General features: G+C 39.5%; 1 protein-coding gene across 1 annotated transcript; it reads right to left on the bottom strand.

The window, feature by feature from the left end:
* Positions 1–18,269: 18,269 nt before the first annotated feature.
* On the bottom strand, positions 18,270–20,061 carry LOC124547662 (lipid storage droplets surface-binding protein 2). Its single transcript, XM_047125122.1, has 4 exons — positions 19,977–20,061; positions 19,573–19,890; positions 18,727–18,973; positions 18,270–18,633 (listed from the first exon to the last, which is right to left on the bottom strand). The coding sequence occupies exons 2-4, from the start codon at positions 19,876–19,878 to the stop codon at positions 18,380–18,382; spliced, it is 807 nt and encodes a 268-aa protein (XP_046981078.1). The 5' UTR covers positions 19,879–19,890; positions 19,977–20,061; the 3' UTR covers positions 18,270–18,379.
* Positions 20,062–27,993: the final 7,932 nt, after the last annotated feature.

Raw genomic sequence — 27,993 nt, forward strand, 5'->3', positions numbered from 1 at the left:
CACCAGAGAGAGACGGCTCCCTATGGTCACTCCATTGGTCTGCTCATAGTATTGGCCATTGAAGACAAAGTATGTTGATTTTAATACATGCCTGTAAAGTTGTGTCAGTTCTGCCCCAAGTTTCTCACTGAATAAGTTGTGGAATCTTCCAGGGGGACTCATGTAAATGGTGACATGACATCACAGCTGACCACGATTTGGATTCTTGTAAAGTTAGCTCCTTTAGGTGGCCAATCAAGTCTGTCAAATTATGGATGTGGTGCACACATATGCCTATGAAGGGTTGTAGCAGCCTCACCAGATGGTGTGCTGGGAGTACATCGGTGGCCCTATGTTGCTAACTATAGATCGCATCCAATCTTTGTGGGTGTTTGGAAGGCCATATATCCTCAGTGCTATCACCGAGCATTGTCAAAGACTGTTGATGTCCTTATCCTTGAGCACACCATTTTTCAGCAAGTTGGAGGTACTTAGTATACAATAAAATGCATGGTCACACACACTGCCTGTACCTACATGCTTCCATGTGCCACCATCCACCGCAGCTTAATGGAGTGCTTAACACATTGGTACACAGAGCACATATAATCTTGGACGAACAGAACCTATCACTGGAATTCCAAAACCTGAAGATTGTGTTCTGCAAGAATGGATATGGCAAGCACCAAATCCAAAGGGCATTCCAGCAACAGAAGCACAACAGTGACCAAGATGAAGAACAAATGCAAGAAAAGAAAAAAGGCCTGGTGTTTCTACCTTTTGCAGTCAACATGTCATCCAAAAGCAACACGAGACCAACACAGTCTTCTGACCACTGGCTAAGATGTGTGCCTTACTAGGAACACTGAAAGACAATGTTGACCTCAAGAAAGTGCATGTATACAAAATTCCATGCAGCTGTGGCAAACCCTATATTGGCCAAACAGTTCATGTGGTGCAAGATTGATGCAAAGAAAACCAGCACCACACCTGCCGAAGCCAACCAAGCCAACCAGCCATAGCAGAACATTGCATAAATACTGGGCACACAGCGAATTATGATGAGACAAAAGTACTGGGCCTCCAGAAATAACTACTGGGACTGCATCTTCAAAGAGGCCATAGAAATTTACCTAACAGACAACCTTGTTAGCAGGGACACTGGTTACCAACTAAGTAAAGCCTGGGAACCAATACTAAGCTCTATCAAGAAGCAACGGTGCAGCCAGACATGAAATCATTTCGTCGTGGCTGCCAAAGATATACTGTGGGTGCACCCGTCATCTACCGCAGTCTCTGTTTCCCCCTCCACCGGATACACCAAGCACCATCAGCACACAGAATCACACCTGGACCCACAAAGGATAAATACTAGTGGCAGAGAGTATACAGACCATTGCATCAACACTACCTGATGACGGCAGAACGGTTATTCAACAAAATATAATGAACATTTGATAATCGTATCTGATTGGACAACCAAGAACCCTTCAAACATCATCCATACTCTTTCATGTCCATCTGCTGTATAATTTTAGGACACATAATAAGCTCAAAAACTGCACCTTTCCCAAATGATATCCTGAAGCTACAGATCAAGGCAACCAAGTTAATGCAGTATTTCTTTATTTCCGAAAAGCATGTTTATTAGCAAAAGTATTATCAAGTGGGTTAATATTTAACATTTGTGAACGGATTGAGAATTTCATGCTTGAGAGAACACAACTTGTCACTTTCAATGAAGAGCCAATGAAAGCAGAAGTGACTTCAGGCATGCCACAGAGAAGTGTATTGGGACTGTGGTGTCGATAGGTCACATCGACCACATAAACCATGGTCTTTGAACTCTAACTGCTTGGATGAGCTGTCAAGTTAATGTAACAGTCAGCCTTTGTACCTTGTACATGTGTATCTTTCTTTGTGCTGAAATATATGTATGTATGTATAGACATTTATGGGAACATGTTTCCAGAATGAGATTTTCACTCTGCAGCGGAGTGTGCACTGATATGAAACTTCCTGGCAGATTAAATCTGTGTGCCGGGCCGAGACTCGAACTCGGGACCTTTGCCTTTGGCGAGCAAGTGCTTGGGTAGCTCAGTTGGTAGAGCACTTGCCTGCCAAAGGCAAAGGTCCTGAGTTCGAGTCTCGGCCTGGCACACAGTTTTAATCTGCCAGGAAGTTTCATTTATGGGAACAGTTTGTTGCGTATACAGTTATCCGTATTCCCGTTTCCCATATTGGTGACCCCGAAGTTTCTGTCTCCTGCGACTTCCGCACCAGCTGTGTGAAATCAACAGGTTTTACGTTTGATGCCATGGCTGCCTCATCCAACGTTTTATACGAGGATTTGGAGGCTCAGCTACTACTACCAGGCCACTCCAATCCTCTGCCAATGGTTGTTTCGCCCCTAACTGACAGTGATTTGCGATCTCCAACAAAGTTAACCTCAAACTTTGTAGCTCTACAACGGCTGAGTGTTACGCCATTACCTCAAACAATGGACTCAGGTTTCATGTCACCGGACTGTGCATACCAACATGTGAAAGGTTAAGTGGACAATTTCCAGAATCATGTAATGATCAATCGCTCAAGTAGTGTTCAAAGGGACCCAAATTCACACACGTGCTTTGATCCTCTAAGCGCCGCAACATCGGTTACTGTAGCGCCATGTGCAACACTGCCATTAATGCAAAACGCACACGCGGTCTACTGCTATAAAGCTATGCCAGTTTTGCCTTCCTCACAATTTAATAACGGACATTTTTATACATGAAGTTTGCCAGACTCAAGCAACAGATCTGCCGCCCAGTTTCTCGACCACGTGAGTTTGAGCACACCCTACGGCGCTTCGCCATCCAGGAACGTTGTACCACGACAATGTTATCGCCAGCAGGTTTCCCCAGTGATTTATGGTCCTAACACATGGGCTGCATTTACGATGCACACAAAAAACTCTCGCTGTTGCCACACCAACTACCAAACCAACCCTCCCCTACCCCAGCCCCCCTCCCTCACGGTGGCCCCCGATTCTGACCGTACAGCCGCTCACTCCTTCCGCAGTACTGTCTGCGCCTGCTGCGCCGGCCTTCCACGTCATTTCTGAGGTGGACAATTTAGGTACTGTGCCTTTAACCTCCAGTCCAGTTTATGGGCCTACCTCATGTGCCGCTCATCTGTTCGTTCCCACGGTACCGACCATGCCTGCCTCATCGTGCTTCCATGACTCATCAGGGACATTGCAACGGGCTATTGTTGAGGACATGTTTGCTGGTAACATGCCCACACCAGTAGTGGCAGGTCACAGGACAGCAGGCTTTCGAAGATATGCCGAAGCCACCCTCATCCCCCCCCCCCCCCCCCCCATCTCCGGGCATCTGTCAAAGCTACCTCCTTTATATGAGGACAACCCCGTTTCATGGTTCGCACTTGTGGAGCACCTTCTAGAGTTACATCAGGTGATTGACAACAACTCTAAATTTCTATGTCTCATCACACACCTCCATGACCACTCAGGCAGGGCTTGTTCTGCCTCTACGCCATTTACACCACCAGGCAGTACTCGTTCGCTCTCTCCTCTTTCCGAGCACTCAAGATTTGCACATGCACCATACATCCCGGTTTACATTCCAGAACAGATAAACAAGAACAAACCTCCTCCACTGTCACAGTCACTGCCACCACCACATCTGGCTCATCCACACTGTTGGTACCACAAGATTTTCGGGGTTTGAGGCCAAGAAGTGCAGATTACCTTGCTGGCACCCAAACGCCGACCGCAGGATCCAAAAGACACTGAGTCCTGCAGGCAACTTCACAGGCATCCTCAAACATTGCATTCCATTCACTTGCCCTCTCAGCCGAGCAGTCGTTTATACGTGACCTACATTTTGTTGCGGCTTGCTTTCCTAGTCGACACAGGCGCTGACATGTCCTTCATACCTACATTGTTGGATCCTCCCATTTTTTCACCAACGAAGTCGCTTCTATGCACTGTGAACGAATCAACATTACAAACTGTCAGCTCTGCTAAAGTTATGGTGCAGCTATCTCCTTCACTACGTTTCCCGGGGACTTTTTAAATCACCAACATTGACGAACCAATTCTCGATATGGATTTCTTGTCCCATTACAAACTCTCCCTGAATATAGTCCAAGGTTCAGTGCTACACCACCCTTCTGACACTCAGATACCATGCTCAGGCAATTCTACTCATCGTCCCGTCACCAATCTACTGTTAGAGTACAATGCAGCGGCGCAAATCTGTCGGCAAAACGACGATTTGAAACAGCACATTGCTCACACTTTTGACGAGCTCACCGTAGCTCTACCTCACTGCTGCAACTGCAATCCACAGTTCCTTCACCTGATCGACCTTCATCAGCAGACACCAGCATGGACACTAATCAGGGTAGTTCAAAAACATTCAATGCGTGTGACGATTCACGTTCAGTGATCTCTGCAACTGCCATACACATGCAGTGCCATGTGTTTCAAACAGTGCTTCTAATGACAGTCGTGCGTGTGATGCGAACACGCCCACCATGCAGGCAGCCGCTCCGCATGTTGGTAAACATTCCCCCTCTGTCGCACACCAACTATGTGATTCAGCAGCCATCGCTGTTCCCCGCGCGACACTAATGCCTCTCTCGCTCATGCCGGTTACTCAAGGCAAAGCTAACAACAGACAGTCGCTGTGTGCCCTGATCCGCTCCATGCTGGGTGCACAGCTGACCTCTCCAAACAAGCGCACACCACACTCATGTAATAGGCATGTGGCTTTCGTGCGGCTTTTTCCCACTGAGTTATGCCTCCCACTCGGTTATGCCTCATCACGCCTCACTCGTCCCAAAGCTTCACGTCAGGACACTAACATTACTCAGCCTCGTGTGTAGTTCTCAGTCTCTTCCGTCACTGATGGAATGATACACAAGATAATGCCGCCCAGGCTGAGACGGAGCTTCCAGTTGTGCGCCTGCTGCCTCGCACTACTCACTCCGACGCCAACGCCCACATGACCTCCCCTCAGGCCTCACATCACAGGCCATACTCCGTACTGCGTGGGGGGGGCGGGGGGGACCTGTGTGGTGTCGGTGTCGATAGGTCACATCGACCACGTAAACCATGATATTTGAACTCTAACTGCTCTGATGAGCCACCATGTTAATGTAACAGTCAGCCTTTGTACCTTGTATAGTGTATCTTTCTTTGTGCTGAAATATATGTATGAATAGACATTTAGGGGAACAGGCAATATAAATAGTAATGTCAGACTTCTTGCAGATGATTCAGTTATCTGTAAAGAAGTACTGTGTAAAAAGAAGAAGAAGAAAAAGAACAGGAAGAAAATATACCATTTAACCTTGGTAAGATTTCAAAGTTGTGCAAAGATTGGAAACTTGCTTTAAATGTGTATAGCATTGTATAATTACAATATCAATGAGGCACTTATGGAATCAGTCAACTTTTGCATCTCCTGCATACCTGGTTGTAATTATTTGTGGGAATATGGATTGGAAGGATCGTATAGGATCAACTGTATGTGATGGACTTCACTTCATTGATAGGATAGTGGAAAATGTGCAGTCAGGATACAAATAAACAGCTAACAAAACACTTGTGTGATCATATCAAATAATACTAACACAGGATTTTTAATGTGTATGGATTAGGAGAACACAAATGACCATATATTTATTTGAAATAAGAAGCACCATCTTAGAAATGCTCAGAAACCTGTACCGTTAGAGATTTCAAGATAGAAGCCAACTATAATGTGAAAGCCTATTTACAAAGTTCCAATGATGACCATTCAGTGTGAAGTCTAGGAAAGTAGCACAGTACCATATGCATCACTCCAGTAGAAGTAGCAAGGACTACATTAGATTGGTTAAAGCATGTCAGAGGCATTCAAGTAGTAATTTTTCCCACACTCCATATATGAATGGAACAGAAACAGACTGTGCTATAGTATAATATGATGTAACCCTCTCCTGTTCACTTCACAATGGTTTTCCGAGGATGGATGTAGATGTTATCATAGTCTCTGATGCAGATTAAAAATATATATGAAGCTACAAAGAAAGGCAGAATGTAAGAACAATGAAGAGCAGCACATTAAATCAAGCAACAAGTTCTGAATCTTGGAAAATGAAGGTTATGCAGCTATAGCTGAAAAAGGCAATTTTTTAATAAAGATACTTATGTAAATAGCACAAGATTTTGCAGGCATGAAGAAATTAATAAAAAATAAAACAGAAAATTTTTATGGCTGTAAGCAGTTTCAGTCCCTAAGCCACCACCAGACAGGCAGTACTATTGTGACTTATGATCCATCTGGAGATTTTTTACATTAATCTTCTTAGTTGAAGGTGCAGTTCATGGTCAACTTCAAACTAATCTTCAGCGTGAATAAAATGCCACAGTGTGATTAGCTATCTGATGATAATTTAAACATAAAAACTCATCGCAGCTGTAAAAGTTTACAGTTGGAACTGAAAACAAACTTGGATTATAATAAGTTACAATTACTGATGTACCACCGTCATAGGGATAACTTTAAAAAATCATACAATATGGTAAATTACACAAAATTATTTGTAATTTTTTTGAGAGGACACAAGAATATACAATCAATGTCAAAAAAGGAAACAACACAGAAACATACCTTGTGTGGACACCACATTTCATCGATTAAGATGGCACTGACTACAAGTAGCAATATAGACAAAAATGTCTAAACATCCCAATGTTTATTCATATGTTTATATAGTGTAAGACATGATTCCGGGACCAAAGATAATTTGTAAAAAAAAATAATGACACTCTGGAAACAATGGCATCCAAAATGTAAAGAAAGTAAAGGCACCTGGAGATGATTGCATTTTTACATCAATATCTATACTCTGCAAACCACTGTGATGTGCATGACAGAGAGTACATCCAATTGTACCAGTTATTAGTGTTTCTTCCTGTTGCATTCATGTGTGGAACACAAGAAGAATGATTGTTTGAATGCCTCTGTGTGTTCAGTTCCTATGTGAGTGATATGTAAGGGGATGTAGTATATCCATAGAGTAATCATTTAAAGCCAGTTATTGAAATTTTGTTAATAAACTTTCTTGGGATAGTTTACATCTGTCTTCAAGAGTCTGCCAGTTCAGTTACTTCAGTATCTTTGTGACACTCTCCTATGGATTAAAAAAAAACTGTGACCATTCGCACTGGCCTTCTCTGTATACCTTCAATATACCCTGTTAGTCCTATCTGGTACAGGTCCTACACAGTTGAGCAATACTCTAGGATAGGATGTGATTTGCAGGCAATCTCTTTTCTAGACTGATTCACTTCCCCAGTATTTTACCAATAAACTGAAGTCTAGCACCTGCTTTACCCACAACTGAGCCTATGTGATCAGTCCATTTCATATCCATACAAAGTGTTACACCCAGGTATTTTACGAGTTTGTCAATTCCAACAGTGACTCATTGATATTATAGTCATAGGATCTATGTTCTTTCATTTGGTGAAGTGCAAAATTTTACATTTCTGAACATTTAGAACAATTTCTCAATTTCTGCACTATGTTAAAATCTTATCAAGGTCCAACTGAATATTTATGCAGCTTCTTTCAGGTAGTACTTCATTATAGATAATTGTATCATCTGCAGAAAGCCTCATTTTACTATTAATATTGTCTGCAAGATGATAATATACAACATGAAGAGCAAGGATCCCAACACACTTCACTTCATGGGGACACACCCAAAATTACTTCTACATCTGACAATGACTTTCCATCCAAGATACCATGCTGTATCCTCCCCACTAAAAAGTTCTCAAACAAGTCACAAATTTCTCTTGATACTCCATATGATCATCGTACTTTGGTCAATAAGCATAGGTGTTGTGCTGGGTCAAATGATTTTTGGAAATCAAGAAAACACTGCATCTACCTGGTTGCCTTGATCAAAAGCTTTCAGTACATCATTTGAGAAGGGTGTGAGTTGGGATTCACATGATCAATATTTTCGAAATCCATGCTGATTGGCATTCTGTTCAAGAATTCAATAGAAGTAGGAAAAGATGAAGCAAAAGTAATAGACAATTAACTTGCATAACTATTTACAAAATGCACAAGAAGGTGATTCCTCAGAACTGGAATGATTCTCCTTCACTTGAAAGAGGGCAAACAAGACGTAAAAATTTAAGGACCCATGAGCCTGTTTTGCACAATGAACACTGTGCTCTCTAAAATTATCATGAACCACACAGAAAAAAACATTATATTTTAATCAGGCAAAGCAACAGACTGACCTATGGATCATCTGCGAGCTAACAAAACTAGAGAAAAGAACATAAATTTAAAAATAGTAAAAAACCTTTGAGAATCAGTCCACCGACTCAGTTTAAGTCAGTAGACTGAAGAATATGTATCTCAGTGATACAGCTTCCAAATTTCCATATCCTCAAACTAGGAAAATGAAGAAGGAACACACTTTAATGGAATATATCTGGACAACTTTTGTTTTCCAGCTGACATTTTACAATTTTTCTTTGTTGCAGATAAACTGTGACCATGAAGGGAAAAATTAAATACAGCAAGTTTGTAAGTATGCCTGAAAATCAATTGTAATGATACTGAAATAATGCACAATGAAAACAGCAAAAATAAAACAATAAATGTTAACAACAAAGTCATAGAACCTGTTGGTAAATTCCTGTAACCTTTTTATGGCAGTTGAGGACTACCATTTTCCACAGCAAAAGAAATAAACAGAACATTAAAACTAATATGGACGGCTATTCATAAACTAAACAGTGTTTCAGAACTAAGTTTCCAGTGTCTCTGAAAAGTGAAGCTTACATTCAGAGTTGATTGCCAGTTTTGACTTGCAGCAGAGAGACGTAGAGTTTTAATCCAAAACCTATTTAAAAACTGAGGGTTTCTCAGCAAGCACTAGTGAGATAAAATCTGTGAAATATGAGGTGAAATAGCAAAACAAACAGATCAGACAGACCAGACAAATAAATTGTATGTGTACAAAGGAAGTTCTCTACAGGATTCCAAGGCAAATGGACAGGTTAAAGGCAGACATAGTGAGTGTTAGTGAAGTTTGGTGGCAGGAGGAACAGGACATCTGGTCAGGTGGATACAGGATTATAAATACAAAATCAAATAAGGGTAATGCAGGAGTAGATTTAATAATAAATAGAAAATAGGATCATGGATAAATTACTATCAACAGCACAGTGAACACATTATCGTAGCCGAGACAGACACGGAGCCCACGCCCACCACACTAGTACAAGTTTACATGCCAACTAGCTCCACAGATGATGAAAAGATTGAAGAAATGTATGATGCGATAAAAGAAATTATTTTGATAGTTAAGGAAGACAAACATTTAATAGCCATGGGGAACTGGAATTCAATAGTAGGAAAAGAAAGAGAAGGGAAAATAACAGGTGAATATGGACTGGGGGAAGGAATGAAAGAGGAAGCCACCTGGTAGAATTTTGCACGAAGCATAATTTAACCATAGCTAACATATGATTTAAGAACCATGAAAGAAGGTTGTAAACTTGGAAGAGAGCTGGAGACACTAGAAGGGAAAGGAATACAGTAGCAGAAGGATGGCTAGTACTGAGAGATGAAATAGTGAAGGCAGCAGAGAATCGAGTAAGTAAAAAGATGGAGGCTAGTAGAAACCTTTGGGTAACACAAGAGATATTGAATTTAATTGGTGAAAGCAGAAAATATAAAAATGCGGTAAATGAAGCAGGCAAAAGGGAATAAGAAAATCTAAGAAATGAGACTGCCAGTAAGTGCATAATGGCTAAGCAGGAATGGCTAGAGGACAAATGTAAGAATTTAGAAGCATTTGTTGCCACTTACACAAGCCCTCTCCCTAGTCAAGTTGCAGCACCAGTACAGAATAGTCAGCTGCTCCAATGTAGCTCTGCATTTGTAAATGTGTTCTGTACTACCTAACTATGAAGAAGGACATTGTCCAAAAGCTTAGCAACTTTTGTTGTTTACGTATTTATAGACTGTTCAACAGAGCCAAACACAGAGTTGTTATCTGTGCTGCTTTCATTAGTTATATAGCACATAACATTCCATTGTCATATTCAGATGTATAGGAAAGTAGTCTGCTGGACAATAATATCTGCCAATGAAAAGTTGACATTGCGGTCATAAAATACAAGTAAAGTAATGTGGAGAGCACCATAATTAAAAACAAAACAAGTAAAGTACCCCACAAAAAAAGAAACACGCTTATGTTCAAGAACACCAGAACTTCTCACAGTTAATATTTAAATACACTAATTGTGGAGAGAAGAAAAGACAGTTCATTCTCATATTTATGAGATTATCGCTGGACATTCTCAGCCACCTTGGAAGATGCAGTCCTCTGCTGTGAACAGTGCTTATACTATTGTCACATAAAACAGTTCCCTTTCTTCCAGTGAGATTTTAGGTGCTACTCAGTAGCCACAGCGTGATTATTCAGATGTTACAACAGCCCTACCACACCTCACTAGGGAACTGCCCAGTCTGACAAGTCAAAAACTGCCCTGAAATTTTTTATACAAGAAGAATACACTAAAAGAAACACAACGTAAAATTTTAGTTGCTAAGACACATTGCAAGAATTTAAAAAAAAAAAAAATGTTGAAATTGCCAAATTCATAGCTTGCCAGGTGGCTGGGAAAATGTACACCTTTACCATAGCTATACAGAACAACATATGCCCTTGGTTGGTGGCACGTTGGTAAACTGATAACAATGCACAGCATGATCGTAGTTTGTAAAGCAAATTTCAGTTTCCATTGATAATTTCTCTGACACAGTTGGTCACAGTTACTATTCACTCAAATCTGCAACTCTTTTAATGTTTATAATAATTAGCAGTTGGCCTTGCGGTGCAGGTGCCATAGTTTCACAGTAATATGGAATTCGATTAATTAGTTTTATCCTTGCAAGATGAAATATGAAGAACAGGGCATACAATTAAAACCATCTACTTCTCCTGAAGACCATGTATGTGTTATTTCTTAGTTCATTTCTTGGTTATTCATTACAATGAAGCTGACATTTCTTTAGAAATTGTGGAAACATTAGAAGAAACATGAAATAACTCAGAGGGTTCTACAAGTCATGATTCAAACAATGACAGATGTGCTAATAAAAGTCCAGAACAAAAAACAGAGTGCCTTTGAAGCCCAAAGAAAACATGTATAGTAATAGATTTTAGAAAGAGATAAAATGCTGTAAATTTCGTAGTTAAATGAAGGAGGGAGAAAAATCTTACACTTAAGCAATGTGCAAAGCCAGTTTTTTTTTTCGTAAAATCTGTACATGAACTGTTTAACAGAAGAAAGATTTATATCAAGTATGAAATACGCACGAAAATGAACCTCACAAAAGTATAAAAGAAAAATTATTCTATCAATTTAGCACTGCTTGTGAGAATCAATGCACCACTGAGGGAGGTCTACACCATTGGGAACTCGGAATAAGAAGTGAGTTGAACATAGCTGATTTCCAGGTTTCTTCGACATGATCAAACAGATTCCAGAAATTGTACATAACAAGAAGTCACAAATTACAAACTTCACAATTAAATGTGCAGAGAAACTTGTACCTAGCGTAAAACGAAGGTTCTGGTTATCCTCTAGACTGCTGTGTATAAAGCCAATCAGTTGGATTTCGTGCAAACCACAATTTATCATTTCGAGTGAAAAAAAGACAGAGTTGTATGTACAGTCGATGAGTGCTATGACGCATTTGCATACAACAATGCCACTGGTAAGTATCAGTGGATTACTGTTTCTGCAGCTATAGCTCTGCCTTCAGGAACATCAAAGCAAATTAGGACCAAAAATTAAAAAAGGTCTGTTTACTTGCCAAAGGCTTGTAATCAAAGTAGCAAAATCTAGAAAAATGGGAGAGAATAATGTTCAATGTTACATCTGACACTTCTTACCATTTGCAGAAAATAATGTGTTGCTTTTGTTGGACTCTTGGCCTGCACATAGTGACACCTCTGTCATCAGGAGGATGATAAATTATACATAACCAGGTGACAAAAGTTATGGGATAGCGATATGCACAAAAACAGATGGTGGTAGTATTGCATACAGAAGGTATAAAAGGGAAGTGCACTGTCAGAGCTGTCATTTGTATTCAGGTGATTCATGTGAAATGATTTCCAACTTGATTATTGCTGCACAGCGGGTATTAACAGACTTTGGACACAAAATGATAGTTGGAGATCACATGGGACTTTCTATTTCAGAAATCATTAGAGAATTCGATGTTCTGAGATCCACAGTGTCAAGAGTGTGCCAAGAATTTCAGTGCAATTTCAGGCATTACCGCTCACCATGGACAATGAAATGGCCACTGGCCATTACTTAATGAGTGAGAGCAACGGTGTTTGCATACAGTTGTCAGTGCTAACAGACAAGCAACACTGCATGAAATAGCCACAGAAATTAATGTGGTATGTATGACGAATGTATCCATTATGACAGTGTAGCAAAATTTGGTGTTAATGGACTATGGCAGCAGACGAACGACACGAGTGCCTCTGCTAACAGCACATCACCTGCAGCACCTCTCTTGAGCTTGTGACCATACTGAGTGGACCATAGATAACATGGCCTGGCCAGATGCGTGGTGGAATAGGTCATCTGGTCTAACTGAACCGATCATTGACTGGTCACGTTCAGCTACCTGGAGACCATCTGCATCATTGACTTCACATTCCCAAGCAATGATGGATTTGTTATGGATGACAATGCATCATGTCACCAAGCCACAGTTACTCACAACTGGCTCGAGAAAAACACTAGATAATTTGAGCAAATGATCTGGCAAGTCAGACTGTCCGCCTCTGAACATTTATGGCACATAATCAAGATGTCAGCTCGTACACAAAAACCTGCACTGGCAACAATTCTGCAATTATGGATGTCCGTAGAGGCAGCATGGCTCAATATTTCTGCAGTGACTTCCGATGACTTGTTGAGCTACATCAACTTGCTGCACTTCGACGGGAAAAAGAAGACTCAGCACAATGTTAGGAGACATCCCATGACTTTTGTCATCTCAGGGTATAACTCTCATTCCACCCAGTACTAACTGTGTGTTTCAGACTCCCAATAAAGAAAACTTCTAGCACTTTAAAGCAGTTTTCAGAAAATTGTTTGGCAGTGCAATTTTTGAAAGCTCTTTTGTCATTTCAGGTTTATCTGGAGAACAGTATTGTCATTTCTGCACTATCAGTTTGCATCACCACGTTTTTACGAATTTAATCATGTATGACTGGCATGGAACACAATGGACACAACCATTTCTTACTCATGTACACCTACATCTTTACTCTGCAAACCACTGTGAAATGTGTGGCGGAGGTTACATACCATCGTATCAGTTCTTATGGTTTCTTCCATACCATTCATGTAAGCAGTGTGGGAAGAAAATTTGTTTGAATGTCCGTGCTGTAATTATTCTGATCTCATCCCCATGATCCTGATGTGAGCAACACGAAGGGATTGTAGTACATTCCTATCGTGATCATTTAAAGCCAGTTCTTGAAACTTTGTTAGTAGATGATCATGGGATCATTTGTGTCTGTCTTCAAGAATCTGCCAGTTCAGTTTCTTCAGTATCTCTGTGACACTTTTCCAAAGATCAAACAAACCGATGATCATTTGTGCTGCCCTTCTATGTATGCATCAATATCCCCTGTTAGTTCTATTCGGTACAGCTTCCGCACAGTTGAGCAATATCCTCGGTTGCTCGAGTGATTTGCGAGCAATCCCATTTGTAGACTGATTACACTTTCCCAGTTTCTACCAATAAACCAAAGCCTATCACCTGCTTTACACTCAACTGAGCCTGTGTGATCTTACCATTTCATATCGCAGGTATTTGTTTGAGTTGGCTGATTCCAACAGCAACTCCTTGATATTATAGCATAGGACACTACATTTCTTTGTTTTATGAAGTGCACAATTTTACATTTCTTAGCATTTCCAGCAAGTTGTCAATCTTTACACTACTTTGAAATGTTAAATCAACATCTGACTGAATGTTTATGTTTGTCTCTGATAGTATTTCATTATAGACAACTGCATCATCTGCAAAGAGGCTGAAGTTACTATTAATATTTTCTGCAAAGTCACAAATACAGCACAGCAAAGTCACAAACAGCAAGAATGCCAACACACTTCCCTAGTGCACACTTGAAGTTACTTCTACAACTGACGATGGCTCCCGTCCAAGATAACATGGTGCGTCCTCCCAACCAAACAGTCCTCAAATCCAGTCACAAATTTCATTAGATACCCCATATGATTGAACTTTTGAGAATAAGTGCAGGTGCGGTACTGAGTCAAATGCTTTTCAGAAATCAAGAAATACATCATCTACCTGACTGCCTTGATATAAGGCTTTCAATAGTGAGAAAAGTGAGAGTTAGCTTTCACATGATTGATGTTTTTGGAACCCATGCTGTTTGGAACAGACGAGCTTATTCTGTCCAAAATATGTCATTATGTTAGAACTCAGAATATGTTCAAAGATTCTACAACAAATCAATATGAGGGATATCAGACGGTAGTTTTGTGGATCACTTCTACTACCCTTCTGGTAGATGGGTGTGACCTGTGCTTTCTTCCATCTACTTGGCACAGATTTTTGTTTGAGGAATCTATGATAGATTACAGATGGAAGAGAGGTGAACTTTGTCTCAAATTCAGTATATAATTTGACAAGGATTCCATCAGTCCCTGGAGCTTACTCCACTTTTAACGATTTCTGCTGTTTCTCAACACCATGACACAAATACTTTTTCACTCACCTGTTTGGTGGTAGAAGTATCAAATTGGGGAAATTCTCTTGGGTTTTCGTTTGTAAAGGAATATTTGAAAAGGAGTTAAGCATGTCACCTTTTGCTCTGCTACCCTCAATTTCAGTTCCTGTCTCATTCACTAGGGATTCAACACTAACTTTGGGCCTTAACAGCTTTTACATGTGACCACAATTTCTTTGGGTTTTGTGAAAGGTCATTTGATAGTATTTTGCTATGGTAGTCCCTGGGGGCATCACACATTACTCTCTTGATAGCCAAATGTGTTTCATTCAGGCTCTCTCTATTTATAGCGCCACACTGTTTTACACTGTTATGCAGTAATCTCTGTCTCTCTAGAAGTTCTGGACTGTGACTGTATACCGTAAAAGCTTCCTCCCATTATGAACTGTTCTGCTGGGTACATATCTACCCAGTGCATGGGGTTGTTTTTTTTCCACTTGAGCCATAGTGCCTCTACATGTTCCTGCCTTGTGCTGAATGTTTCAAGTTCCTCATTGAGATATGACACTACTGATTTTTTTATCTAGTTTACTGAGCATAGGTATCTTTCTGCTTATTTTAGTTGTCCCGGTACTTTGGAAATCATTGTTGCCACAACCATGTCATGTTCACTGATACTAGATTCAATGTGGACATCCTCAAAGATGTCAAGTCTATTTGTTGCCATTAGACCATTAGATCCAATACATTTGTATTATTAGTGGGGCTCCTAACTATCTGTTCTAGGTCATTTTCAGAGAAGGCATTTAGTAATGTTTCACAGGATGTCTTATTCCCATCAATAAAACTAATTTTCCCAATTGACTGTTGGATGATTGGTGTGACTGGGGAACTTAGAAGTGAACTGAGGTTCTCCCTACAGTTTTCAGTTACATTAGGAGATGAGACTCATGGGCATTAAAAGGATCCAGTTATTTTATGCCCACCCCTGACAATCTCACAGGCACCTTGAATTTCTCAAGCGGATTTGAATTTCTTTATTGCGACAAATGCATCACCCACATTTCCCCATTCCTTTGGTATATACTTAAATTTTCCCCAAAAATTTCACTGCTATCAATTTCAGGTTTCAGCCCACTTTCAGTACCTAATAATATGTTAGCTTCACTGCTTTTAGAAGCATGCTTCAGAGTTAACCATTCACATTTTAATACTCTCATCTGTGGGGGATTTCTTTTACACTGATACCTCTGGGTTTCCTACAGTTGTTTTTGATTGGCTGGGGAATCACTTATCCATAAAAAACAAAATTAAACTAAAAATAAAACCAGCAATTACTGTCATGTGATTAAATGCATTAACTTTCTTTCCGGGGGAACCTGGTGTAAAGAAAATTTGTATTTTCGTCATCCAATACACACTTCACATTTTTGTGACTACTACAGGAACAAACAAGGAACTTTCTCACCATCAGCAAATTATACATTATTCAAAAATATTGCACGACCTGTGCTACAGGAATTGTTATAAAATAATGTCAATAAATTAAAGCTTCAAATTATGTAAGCCATTTGTAATGTAATATATGTTGCCTTGATTTTCTTTCTCCTGTTCATCACTTGTGTCACAATTACATCTCTGCAGTTGTGTGCCTTACAAACTGAAGTTTTGACAGTGCATTTCTTTTGATGCGTTCTTCTTGCATGAAAATATTCAGGGTTGGCTTCAACATGTCAGACAAACATCCTCTTGGCAGCATTCAGGGGGTGGGAACAGTCTGCGATTGAATCTTTCCCCAATTTCGTACATAAAAGTGTTATGTGATTGGAAACATCAAAAAGCAGATTTGTCAGACTGCATTACAAGTATCCATTGTAATTTACAATTTGAACCCTATTGGCAGTGAAACTTTAACATGGTTTAAAAGATGTTGGATAATGAAGACTGACGAAGTTATAATTGACTCAACTTTCACACCCTCCATAGTCATCATTGTCTTTGGACACATTTAGTTCACATGGCTATGGAAACGCTCCAGTTAACACCTATATTTCATACTTTAAGGTTCATCATCAGGCTGTTATTGCTAAGATTATGTAAAACAAATCGAGATTTTCTGTGTGATAATATTGCTATGCACACTTAGATCAAAAGCTGAACAGCTTTTGATTAGCTTATATTCTACATTTATTCATCTGTGATGGTTGAAGGCTACCACTCTACAGACCTTGGCATCATGCTCCTAGACCAAAGTGATTCAGATGAAAAGGCAGTAAATGGCTCAGCTGATAATACTGACAAATATAGCAAGCAGCAGATACCAAATCAAAAGTGGTGTGCAATGGAAACAACCAGTGACTAAGTATTTGGAGAAAACTTAGAGCATCAGTAAGTAATTTATACAACAGACATTGTTGATAAATTGTTTAAACGACTACCCATGTCCACAGCAGGTGGTTCTGCTGCAGCAGCCTCTTGACAGTCAATGTGTTAAGGGCATTTCGTCAGCACGAAGTATCATGCTGGGGGAAGAAGCCATGAGGACAAGTTGGCATGAAGAGTTAAAAATTGCATTACCATAAATATTTAATTCTACACTGAAGGAAAAAAAAGGCATGCAATGCTGAAAACAAAATACTGTAGAAATGAAAACCTAGAGCATTATTAAACAACTGAGAAATACAGTGAGAAACAGATTCTATATTACAGCTGTGAGTGACGATGTAAGTTATTGGGCACTTAAATATGATGCAGCAACATAAAAAAAGTTTGAGATGGCTTTTCATCCACAGCACTGTCCCCTAGAAATGTCTATTGGGAAGCACTGGCTCACTGATAGTTAAGCCAAACCAACTGCAAACAAGCAACAAATTCCACCAAAATACTTTCACATGACTTCCTGGAATTACTTCTTATCATGCACTTTTCAGTATTACAGGTCTGTTGCGCAACATGTAAATAAGATGTAGATACAATATACTAACAACCTAAACAATTTAGGCGATTGACAAGTTAATCCAGGCACTACTTTAATATGATATTCATGTAAATATTCATAACTGCATTTTAATGCTCACCACTTTCCTCCTCCTCCCCCCCCCCCCTTCTTCTTCTTCTTCTTCAATCAATCATGTTTCCAAAGTTGACGCTTTGTCAGGAGCACGTGCACATTCCTAAACCTCTCGTGACAAAGAGCAAACTAAAACTAGGAAGTTTGCAAGTTTGGGCCCCTTACTAATTTTAACACCAATGACCCAATGACACATTGCCACCAAACTATGTAATATTAAGACACTTTACCAGTAAGATCTACACTATCCATAATGAAATAGACAATTCAACAAGACCTTGTATTTGATAAGACTTGCTGCACAAAATACCTCAATACAGCAGGTAATCTAAGCATGTCAGTCTAAAAATATTCTCAACTGGAATTTCAGGGTAGCAAAATTGAAAGAAAATTTTCTTGCAAAATTTTTAATAACCATAAAATTACATAAATAATGAAATATTGTTAAATAATATGTTCAGTCTTAACATGCAAATTTTTATACAATTTTCTACACTTCCCTCACGAAGAAACATTTTGGCTTTCTGGTTTCTCTTGTTCCGTTTTTACTTCAGCTGGTTTAAGATATGCATTTATATAATTCGTAAGTTGTACCACAGCTATCAATGAAGCAATATACTCCTGTACATTTTCTCTGTTCAGATTCTGAACTTGTTTTACCAGTGTACTGTATACACGTTGTGCAAGTTTACTGGAAAGACGGCCCACTGTACTAACAGTATGAGCAACCTTGTCATCTTTTGAGGAAACTGGAACTGAAATAATAGTCCAGTGTTAAAATACTGCTCACCAACGCATTTTTTTAGCTACTTCACTGAAACATCTTTGAAAAGATTTTTGCAACTTACCTGCTTGCTTCTCATCTTCACCAGGTGGGAAATAGTAGTCCAAGTATTTTTCCGCTACTGCTGCAGTGCTGTCAACAGTTGTGACAGCAGCAAGGCCATACTTTGTGCTCAACAACTCATTTGCCTTGTTCCAGCTGAGTTCTTTCAGGCTCTTTGCTTTCTGCACACCAGCATCCTTCACTGTTGACACTTTGCTGCAGGTTGGCCGTAAAGTTGCAGCAACATAGTTCTTTGTTGTTTCATATATCTGAAGAAAAAGTTAAAGTTTTTAACATATATTTTGAATATGGACATTCCTATAATCTCTGGATGTACTATCACAACAGACAGCAAAATCAAGAAGTTACTTCCTCTTCTATGGGGGAGACTACAGCGCTGTCACTGATACCACTGAATGCTCCGATCAGCTGCCTTTTGTTCAAAAAGCTACAAAATTGTTAATTTTAAAGTCCACTTTAAACAGCATGCTTTTTCTACCAGCCCGACACGTTCCACATCATCACGAAGTGTCGTAATCATGATCTATGGAACAAGTACTAATCTAATCTTTTAATCTGTTACTAAGATGTGTCAAATGGAACTAAACTTTACTTACGAAAGCTTAATCATAGAATACACTAAACGGTAAATCTTAGTCCAACACCTAGAAACAAACTGGTTAGACAACACGATACAAAACAGTACGTCAACATGGTCGTTGAAGATAATCAGAAGGGACTTCAGTTATTTCTATACTCGCTAGAACAAGTATATTTCCATTTTCCCCTTACGTGGTAATCTTAAATTCACAGGTATTTTTTTAGCCCTCAAACAGTTACGTTAATCATATTTTTTTCTGTTGCTTACCTGTTGCGGCTGTTCTTTGATAATTGGTAATCTTTCTTCCACCAGCGAAAGTCCTTTGCATAGCGTTCCATCAACCATTTGAATGGGTTGTTCCAGTTTCTTCGCGAAGGGAGCAGCATGTTCCATTGCCTTATTCACTGTTGCTTCAGCAGTAGATAATGTCCAGTTAATTACACTATTAGATCCTTTAACCCTGTTATACATGTCAGCCGATTGATTCAACGCCATTTCAACAACAGGGAGCGTCCTAACTCTGTCGACGCATTCCAGTCTTGGTGCTACAGACATATTCTGCGCTTCGGCCATTGTAATCCCTTCCTTTAAAAGTAAATTACAGTACAATAAAACTAACGGCACAGATACGTACGGTAATCAAAATGTGACTTCAACCACTACCAGCTTACCAGAAACAACACAAACGAAAAAGCCACAACACAAAACTGCAAGTGTTGAACACAACTAGTTCCACTTTGCCGCTCGCCGCGAGTTATATACTATCGCAGGCAATGAGCGGTTGTGGAGGGGAGAGGTCCAATGGTAACACGTGACGTCAACGTAGTCTCTGCAAAACATGGTCGAAGATCGACTAACGAAGTTTCGAGAGCCACGTCACTGCCGCCTGTATTAGAGGCGGCCGTGACTGGGCGCAACGCGAAGCTGCATTTCGTTCAGTGTAAAGCAACATTTTTAGTGAACCTGGAATACATGTTTAAACTCCTCTTGCGACGTTCCCTGTGGGTCTTGGCGCTGCCTAATGACATTATATGCGTTAATCTGGTGAAATATATTAAGCTGGACCGGTAATGTAGTTTGTATGAGGCGCCAACACGCCAACATTATTTTACTTTTGTGACGGGTGCAGTCATTATTAATAAATGATAAATATCGTCAGCCAGAAGAGTTTTTAAGAGCATCCTTTTCAGACATGCTTGTTCAAAAGCAAAAGGTGGCGTTGATAAATGGGAACACGAAAATCGAGTTTCATGAAAAATGTAAGAAAAGAACGAGTCTTTATGATTTCAGTGCAAAAAACAGTATCGTTGTTCGACCTAGAAAATGTTACTGCTGCGAAGTTAAAGCAAAAAACGCAAACGAAATCATTACAAGATCGAACTATAATGTGGCAAATGTACATTCAGTGACATCCATATGTAAACATTGTGATGACTTTCGTCTCATATTAACTACAAAAAACAGTGAAATCAGTGAACTTAAAAGGACTGTAGCCTTGTTGGAGAAACAGCTGTAACATCTTGGTTGTAAAATTCAACAGAACATCGACTCAACTTTAAACAAAGATCGGCTACCAGTGAGATAAACAAAGGAAGAACGACTGTGGAAACCAGCGCAAAACTTGGAAATATAAAAAAAGTGCATCAAATAGCTATAATGACAAACGTGATTCCACAAACACTGTCACTCAGAAACATCTAAGTCCAGATAATAATTACGAACAACAACAACCGTGCACTGTAAATTTTTCGCGCGTGTCACATCGTGAACACAGTGATGTGATTAAAAAAATCAGTCGACTGGCTTCAAGTGTGCAAAAAAGAACAAAAAGTCTTAAATTTTGCTGGTTATCATGGACGTCAGATAGCAGAAAAGGTGGCAGATACAAAAACTAACCCAAGTGTCCACGCCTTTGTCAAACCAGGAACAGGCATTGCAGAAGTGACAACAACAGTGCTGAAATCGTGTTAAAACCTTGACTCAGAAGACTGTGTCGTAATTTTTGCAGGTGCAAAAGATCTTGCCAGAGCTCATCACTGTTCTTGAAAGTGTGCTACGCAAATTAGACATCACAAATATAGCTGTTGTAAATCAACCACACCGATACAATCTACCTCCTTGGTTATGTGTAAATAAATTAATAGGAAAAGTAAACAAAGAGATAGATGAAGTATGCAAAAAATTGCTGTATGTGAACTTAATAAATGTAAGCACATTAGATGAATCCATGTATACCGGCCATGGCCTTCATTTAAATCACAGTGGGAAACAATTTTTGATTGAAGAAATCTGTCGTTTAGCAAATTTGAGTCACAACAGGCATAGTATAGAAGCAGTCCAAAGTACCTTGGACAAATGGGTTATAAAAAAAGATGTGGTAGCATATAAAAAGGGAGTAAGACATTTTTAGGGAAGTAGAGTGTATCACAAAAAAGGTGATGCAGAATTAAATTTCAAATACACATTGAAGAGTGTACACCAAAATGACCAGTAATTAACAAACAAATTTGATGAAGTAAACATACTCCTCAATAATTAATGGAAAGAAGTTTCAGTTTTATGTTATTGTGAACACTGGTTACAGAATGAGTATTTTCAATCCTTAAAATATTTCATTTTAACCTTTCAAACTGCTTTTGTAGAATGGAATCAAAGCATCTGAGAACTTGTATATGTGTAAAAGATAATGTAGATTATAAGATTATAGCCTCTGTTTGCAAACTAGTGTGTGAAAGAGACTTTGAAATCTCAGCTGTTGAGTTAATGTCTGAAAAAACTATTATTTTATGTGTGTATAAATCTCCTGTTAGCAACATAAGTGTTTTTTTCCAAAGAACTGGACCTTGCTTTAGGCAAACTCAAGACCACTGGGAAAACACTGGTACTGTGTGGAGATTTTAATACTGACTTTCTGAGCCATAGCCTTCACAGGGGAGAGTTCTTAAATATTATAAAAGCCTACAATCTTTGTCTGACTGTTAGCTCTCCAACACATGTACTATGATACCAGCTACAGTGATCACCTTTCACGATTACTAACCATACCTATAAATAACATTTTGTCCAGTGTACAAAATATTATCCATAAAAGGTTTTATACTCAGAAAAATATTGAATACTTCCAGTATCTAATCAGTGAACAATCTTGGAGAGAAGTATATGATACTTCTATTACTAATGAAAAGACGGAAGATTTTTTGAACATTTTGTCTGCCACTGGATCCTTTTGCCCTTCAGTTTCTGTAGTATTTTTGGTTGTTGCATCAAGAGGTAGATTTCTTTGTTCATCCTCCTTATCCACTTTTTCTTAATGGTCCCGATATTTTCCACATTACTCTCCTTTCAAATATTAATAGTTTCTCCACTTCACGTTTTATGATGTTCCAGGTTTCTGAACAGTATTTGATTGGTTCAAATGGCTCTGAGCACTATGGGACTTAACTTCTGAGGTCATCAGTCCCCTAGAACTTAGAACTACTTAAACCTAACTAACCTAAGGACATCACACACATCCATGCCTGAGGCAGGATTCGAACCTGCGAACGTAGGGGTCGCGCGGTTCCAAACTGTATCGCCTAGAACCGCTCGACCACCCCGACTGGCTGTATTTGATTGGTGGGGATATCACTGTGTTATAGATTCTCACCTTAGTATCAACTGATATTGATTTTCAGCTGAATGTCTCCCTGGGAGAATACATGTGTTTCCTTGATGTCCATTTCTATGTTTTTGTTGTTGGTAAACCAAGGTCCCAAGTACTTGAAGTGTAAACTCTCTTGAACGTCTTGTCATCTGTCTCAAGAAATCCTTGCTGCTCTTGTCTTCTTCGTAATTGCATTAACTCAGTTTTGTCTTCATTCACCTACAGCCCAAACTTCTGTGCATAGTTGTCCATTTTCTGGTACATTTCTTTTATCTCATGGAGTGATTCACTCAGCGGTACTATATCATCTGCATACATGAGACAGTTAAAATTACCATTCATCTGTACTCCGTCCCATTCCTGTTGCTCGCAATCCCTTATTACTTTCTCTAAGATGAGATTGACCAAAATACATGAAAGAGCATCTCCCTGTCTAAGACCTGTACCTTTCTCATGTGACCTCTTGCTGATCCATCCATACAGGTTTGCACTGTTCTCACTAGCTTCTCACGGATTCTTAAGTTGTGCAGTGCATTGGTTAGGCTCTTCCTATGGATAATGTCGTATGCACATTGAAAATTGATGAACACACTACAGATGTTTTTTTATCATAGTCTCAGTGTTTTCCAAACAGTTGTCCTAGGGTGAAAATGCGAGCTATTGTCGATCGGTTTGGTCGAAAGCCAGCAAGGTATTCCCCAATGTTATTCTCTATGTAATTATCTGAGGACAGTTATAGTCAGTACTTTGTAGGTTACATTCAACAAGCTGATATCTGTCTAGTTACCTCGTTCCATTTTCCTTTCTTTCTTTATTAGGTACATTATGATCAGTTTCTATTCTTCTGGCAATGTCTGATTCTTTTGTAACACCTGGATCAATTTGTATATTTCTAAATGCAAGCTCTTACCTCTCTCTTTGATTAATTCTCCTTTTATTCTGTCCTTACTTGTTGTTTCTGCGTTTTTTGATTGTAATCTTCACATCTTCTTTTGTCATTTCCCATTCTTTTTCATCTGTCCTTTCCTCTGCTGAGTCTGCAGGTAGCAGATTCAAGGCGATTCAGGAGTTATGAGAAGTATTCTCTCCATCTTTCTACAATTCTTTCCTTGTCATTTATCAAGTTGCCGTTCTTATTGGTAATGAAATAGGTTGAGCTCTGAAATCCACATTTTCGATTTTTATGCACTTGAAAAATAGTCTTGAATTATTGTTGTGGTTCTCTGCCACAACTTGTTCTAATAATCTGGTTAGATATATTCTCTTTACTGTTTTCAGAATTCGCTTTGCGTCCTTTCTGATATTGAGAAAATGTTACCTTTTCTGGCCGGAGTGGCCGAGCAGTTCTAGGCGCTTCAGTCTGGAACCGCGCGACCGCTACGGTCACAGGTTCGAATCCTGCCTCAGGCATGGATGTTTGTAATGTCCTTATGTTAGTTAGGTTTAAGTAGTTCTAAGTTCTAGGGGACTGATGACCTCAGATGTTAAGTCCCACAGTGCACAGAGCCATGTAAACCATTTTTTTGTTACCTTTTCTGCTCATGTTCCCTGTCAGCCAGCCACTCCTCCATCATATTCCTTCTCTTTTGTGTAGCCTTGTGGCATGTTTCATTGAATCATCATCTCTTCTTCATTCTCTTTTTCTTCTTCTTAGCATATTATCTGTAATACTTAGTACTGTGGCCATTGTTTCTTCCCACCTTTCCTCTATGTTCTCTCTTACTTCTAGGTTTTCTAGGGTCTCAAAATGGCTTTTGATTTCATAGTATACTGTTCTTTAATTGCATCTTCTCGCAATTTCCCGACATTCAGAGCAGGTTCTAGTGTCTATATATGCAGGTAAACATTAGTTTAAGTTTACACATAATGAGGAAGTGGTCTGATGCACAGATGGCTCCGCTATATGACATGACGTCCATGACTCTATGGCTATAACGCTGGTCCACCAAGAAGTGATTGATCTGGTTGATAGTGGTTCTATCCGGTGAGCAAAACATTCCATTATGTATAACTCACTCTCAAGTTCTTTGATATAGCTATGTTGAACATCCACTGACCATTGTCATTGGTCTCGTCATGCAAACTGTGCCTTCCTAAGTTGGTATATAGAATTCTTCTTTTCCTGCTTTTGCATTAAAATCGCCCAGAACTATCTTCATATTTATAGTTGGTGTGCTCTCAGTTGCTCATTCTAGTCAGTCATAGAATTCTTCCTTCGCCTCACCTCTTTTATCTTCTGTCGGGGTGTGAACATTGACAAGTGTGATGTCCGACACTTGGTTTCTGTGTACTAGGTAGGATATTCTTTTGTTAACAGCTTTGAATTCTTTCCTATTGTTGCTTTGTGATGTATTGCAAAACCAGTGCCAAATTCATGTTTATCTGCATGCCCTCTGTAAAATAGTACATTCATCTTCTTTTTGAATATCCTCACCCAGACATCTTGTCCAATTTATATCAATTAATTTCTGAGACAATAGTGTGGATAATTCCTTGTCTGTATAGGCTGTGAACATTCCAAGAGCTAGAATTCAAATTTCCAAATCTTACGCCATTTTAATCTTTGCACTTTTCATCTTCCTTTGTATGCATCTGTGTCTGAGTTCAGTTTGTGTTTCATAACAGAGACCTTTTTGCGGGACTGGGTTGTTAGCCCATTGGCCAATCCTCCTCCATAAGGGCTTGGGATTGGCAATGGCTACTGCAAGGCAACTGACTCCAAACAGAGTTTCAAAAGGATATAGGTTGCAGTAATTACTCGGAAATGAAGAGGCTTGTGTGGTGTAAAGAAGCATGGAGAGTTGCATCAAACCAGTCTTTGCACTGATGACCACACTTTTATGGTGACGATTGTCATCGTTTAAATAGGCTGTTATTCATTGCCCATTAGATTAATTAAAAAAACGAGAGTCTCCATAATGTAGATACATGGTAAAGGTAGGATACCCGCATTCTTAAACAGGGGCTTACAGGAATTTCTAGGTTTACATGCTTTATTATTCTGATGACATTTTTAGTGTTCTGAAACTCGCTTACCTGTTGCCAAATTACCCCAGGATATGACCTCATACCTAAGGTGGGAAAGAACTTAGGCATAATAGTTACTCTTAATTGTTTTTCACAGAAGACCCACATTTTAAATAAAAGTGAAACTTATGTTATTTCATTTTCCATAAACAACTCGGTGACAGAGTTTATACTACTGTGGCAGTTTAGAATCATTCAAAGAACGTATATGGTAAGTATCTCACAAACAGGCAGATCAAGCATTACTGGTTGGGGATGACTTTAACCTACTGAGTACAGACTGGAATGTCTATGGATTCATCGCAAGGGTACAGACAGAGTCTGAAGTACTTTTGTACGTTTTCTGATAACTGCCTTGAGTTGCTAGTTCAGCAGCCCATATGCAATGGAAATATCTTAGTATTTGTAGATACAAATAGGCCGGCCCTTATCGACAACGTCAGTATAGAAACGGGCATTAGCAACTATGGTTAAGAAAGTTAATAAATCAGTTAAGAAGATAAGAAGAGGGTTTCTGGTAGAAAGAGCAGATAAGCAGTTGTTAGCATCCTCCTTAGACAGTGAACTGACATCATTTAAATCCAGTAAGACGGAGAAGAGGAATCATGGGTAAAGATTAAGCAGGCTAGAAATCGTGGTCTTCAGAATTATGTGCCTAGTAGCTGGATTAAGGACGGAAAAGCCCTATCTTGGTCTAGTAACAAGATCCGGAAAATGCTGATGAAGCAGAGGCTGTTGCACTCTCAGTTCAAAAGAGAACGCACAAATGCCGACAAGTAAAAGATAGTAGAGATTCGTGTGTTTGGGAAAAGATTCTCGAAACATATAACTACTACCACCTTCATACATTAGCAAACGATCTGACAGAAAACCCGAGAAAATTATGGTCCTATGTAAAATCGCTAAGCGGCCTAAGACTTCCATTCAGTCCCTTGTTGACTAGTCTGGTGTGGCTGCTGAAGATAGCAAAACGAAAGCCACAGTTTTAAATTTCTCGTTCAGGAAATTGTTCACGCATGAGAGTCGTGCAAACACACAGTCATTTCACCATCGAACAGACTCCATTATTAAGAACATAGTAATGAGCATGCCTGGTGTAGGAAAACAACTGAAGGAGTTGAAAGCAAATAAGTCATTAGGTCCAGATGGAATTTGTATTCGGGTTTTCAAAGAGTACTCTACGCAACTGGCCTCTTACTGAGTTCCATTTATCGTGAATCTCAGGCCCAGTACAAAGTCCTAAGCGACTGGTAAAAAGAGCAGGTGACTCCTGTGTATAGGAAGGGTGAAAGAATGGACCCGCAAAATTACAGACCAATATCCCTAATAATCCTTGAACAAAACTCAGTTCTAAAATAATTTTCTTGAGACCGAGAAGCTTATGTCCACGAATCAGCTTATGCCCACGAATCAGCTTAGGTCCATGAATCAATATGGTTTTAGAAAGCATCGCTCTTGCGAAACTCAACTTTCCCTTTTCTCACATGATATACTGAAAACTATGGATGAATGGCAACAGGCATATTCCATATTTCTAAATTTCCGGAAAGCATTTGACAAGGTGCCCCATTGCAGGCTGTTGAAGAAGGTACCAGCATACGGAACAGGTTCTCCGATATGTGAGTGGCTTGGTGACGTCTTAAGTTACAGAACACACTATATGAAGGGCTTATTTCAATAGAGGTACAAGTCCATTTTTGTTCACTCTGAGATACAGAGCCCTAAAGTTAAATGACTTTAGGACTCTGTATGTCAGAATATATAAAAACGGACTTGAACCACTATTGAAATAAGCCCTTCATATTATCCTCTACGGTGAGTGTTCAAAAATGGTTCAAATGGCTCTGAGCACTATGCGACTTAACTTCTGAGGTCATCAGTCGCCTAGAACTTAGAATTAATTAAACCTAACTAACCTAAGGACATCACACACATCCATGCCCGAGGCAGGATTCGAACCTGCGACCGTAGCGGTCGCGCAGTTCCTGACTGAAGCGCCTAGAACTGTTTGGACACAC

This window comes from Schistocerca americana, chromosome 1 (genome assembly GCF_021461395.2).
Source record: "Schistocerca americana isolate TAMUIC-IGC-003095 chromosome 1, iqSchAmer2.1, whole genome shotgun sequence".
NCBI classification, from domain to species: Eukaryota; Metazoa; Arthropoda; class Insecta; order Orthoptera; family Acrididae; genus Schistocerca; species Schistocerca americana.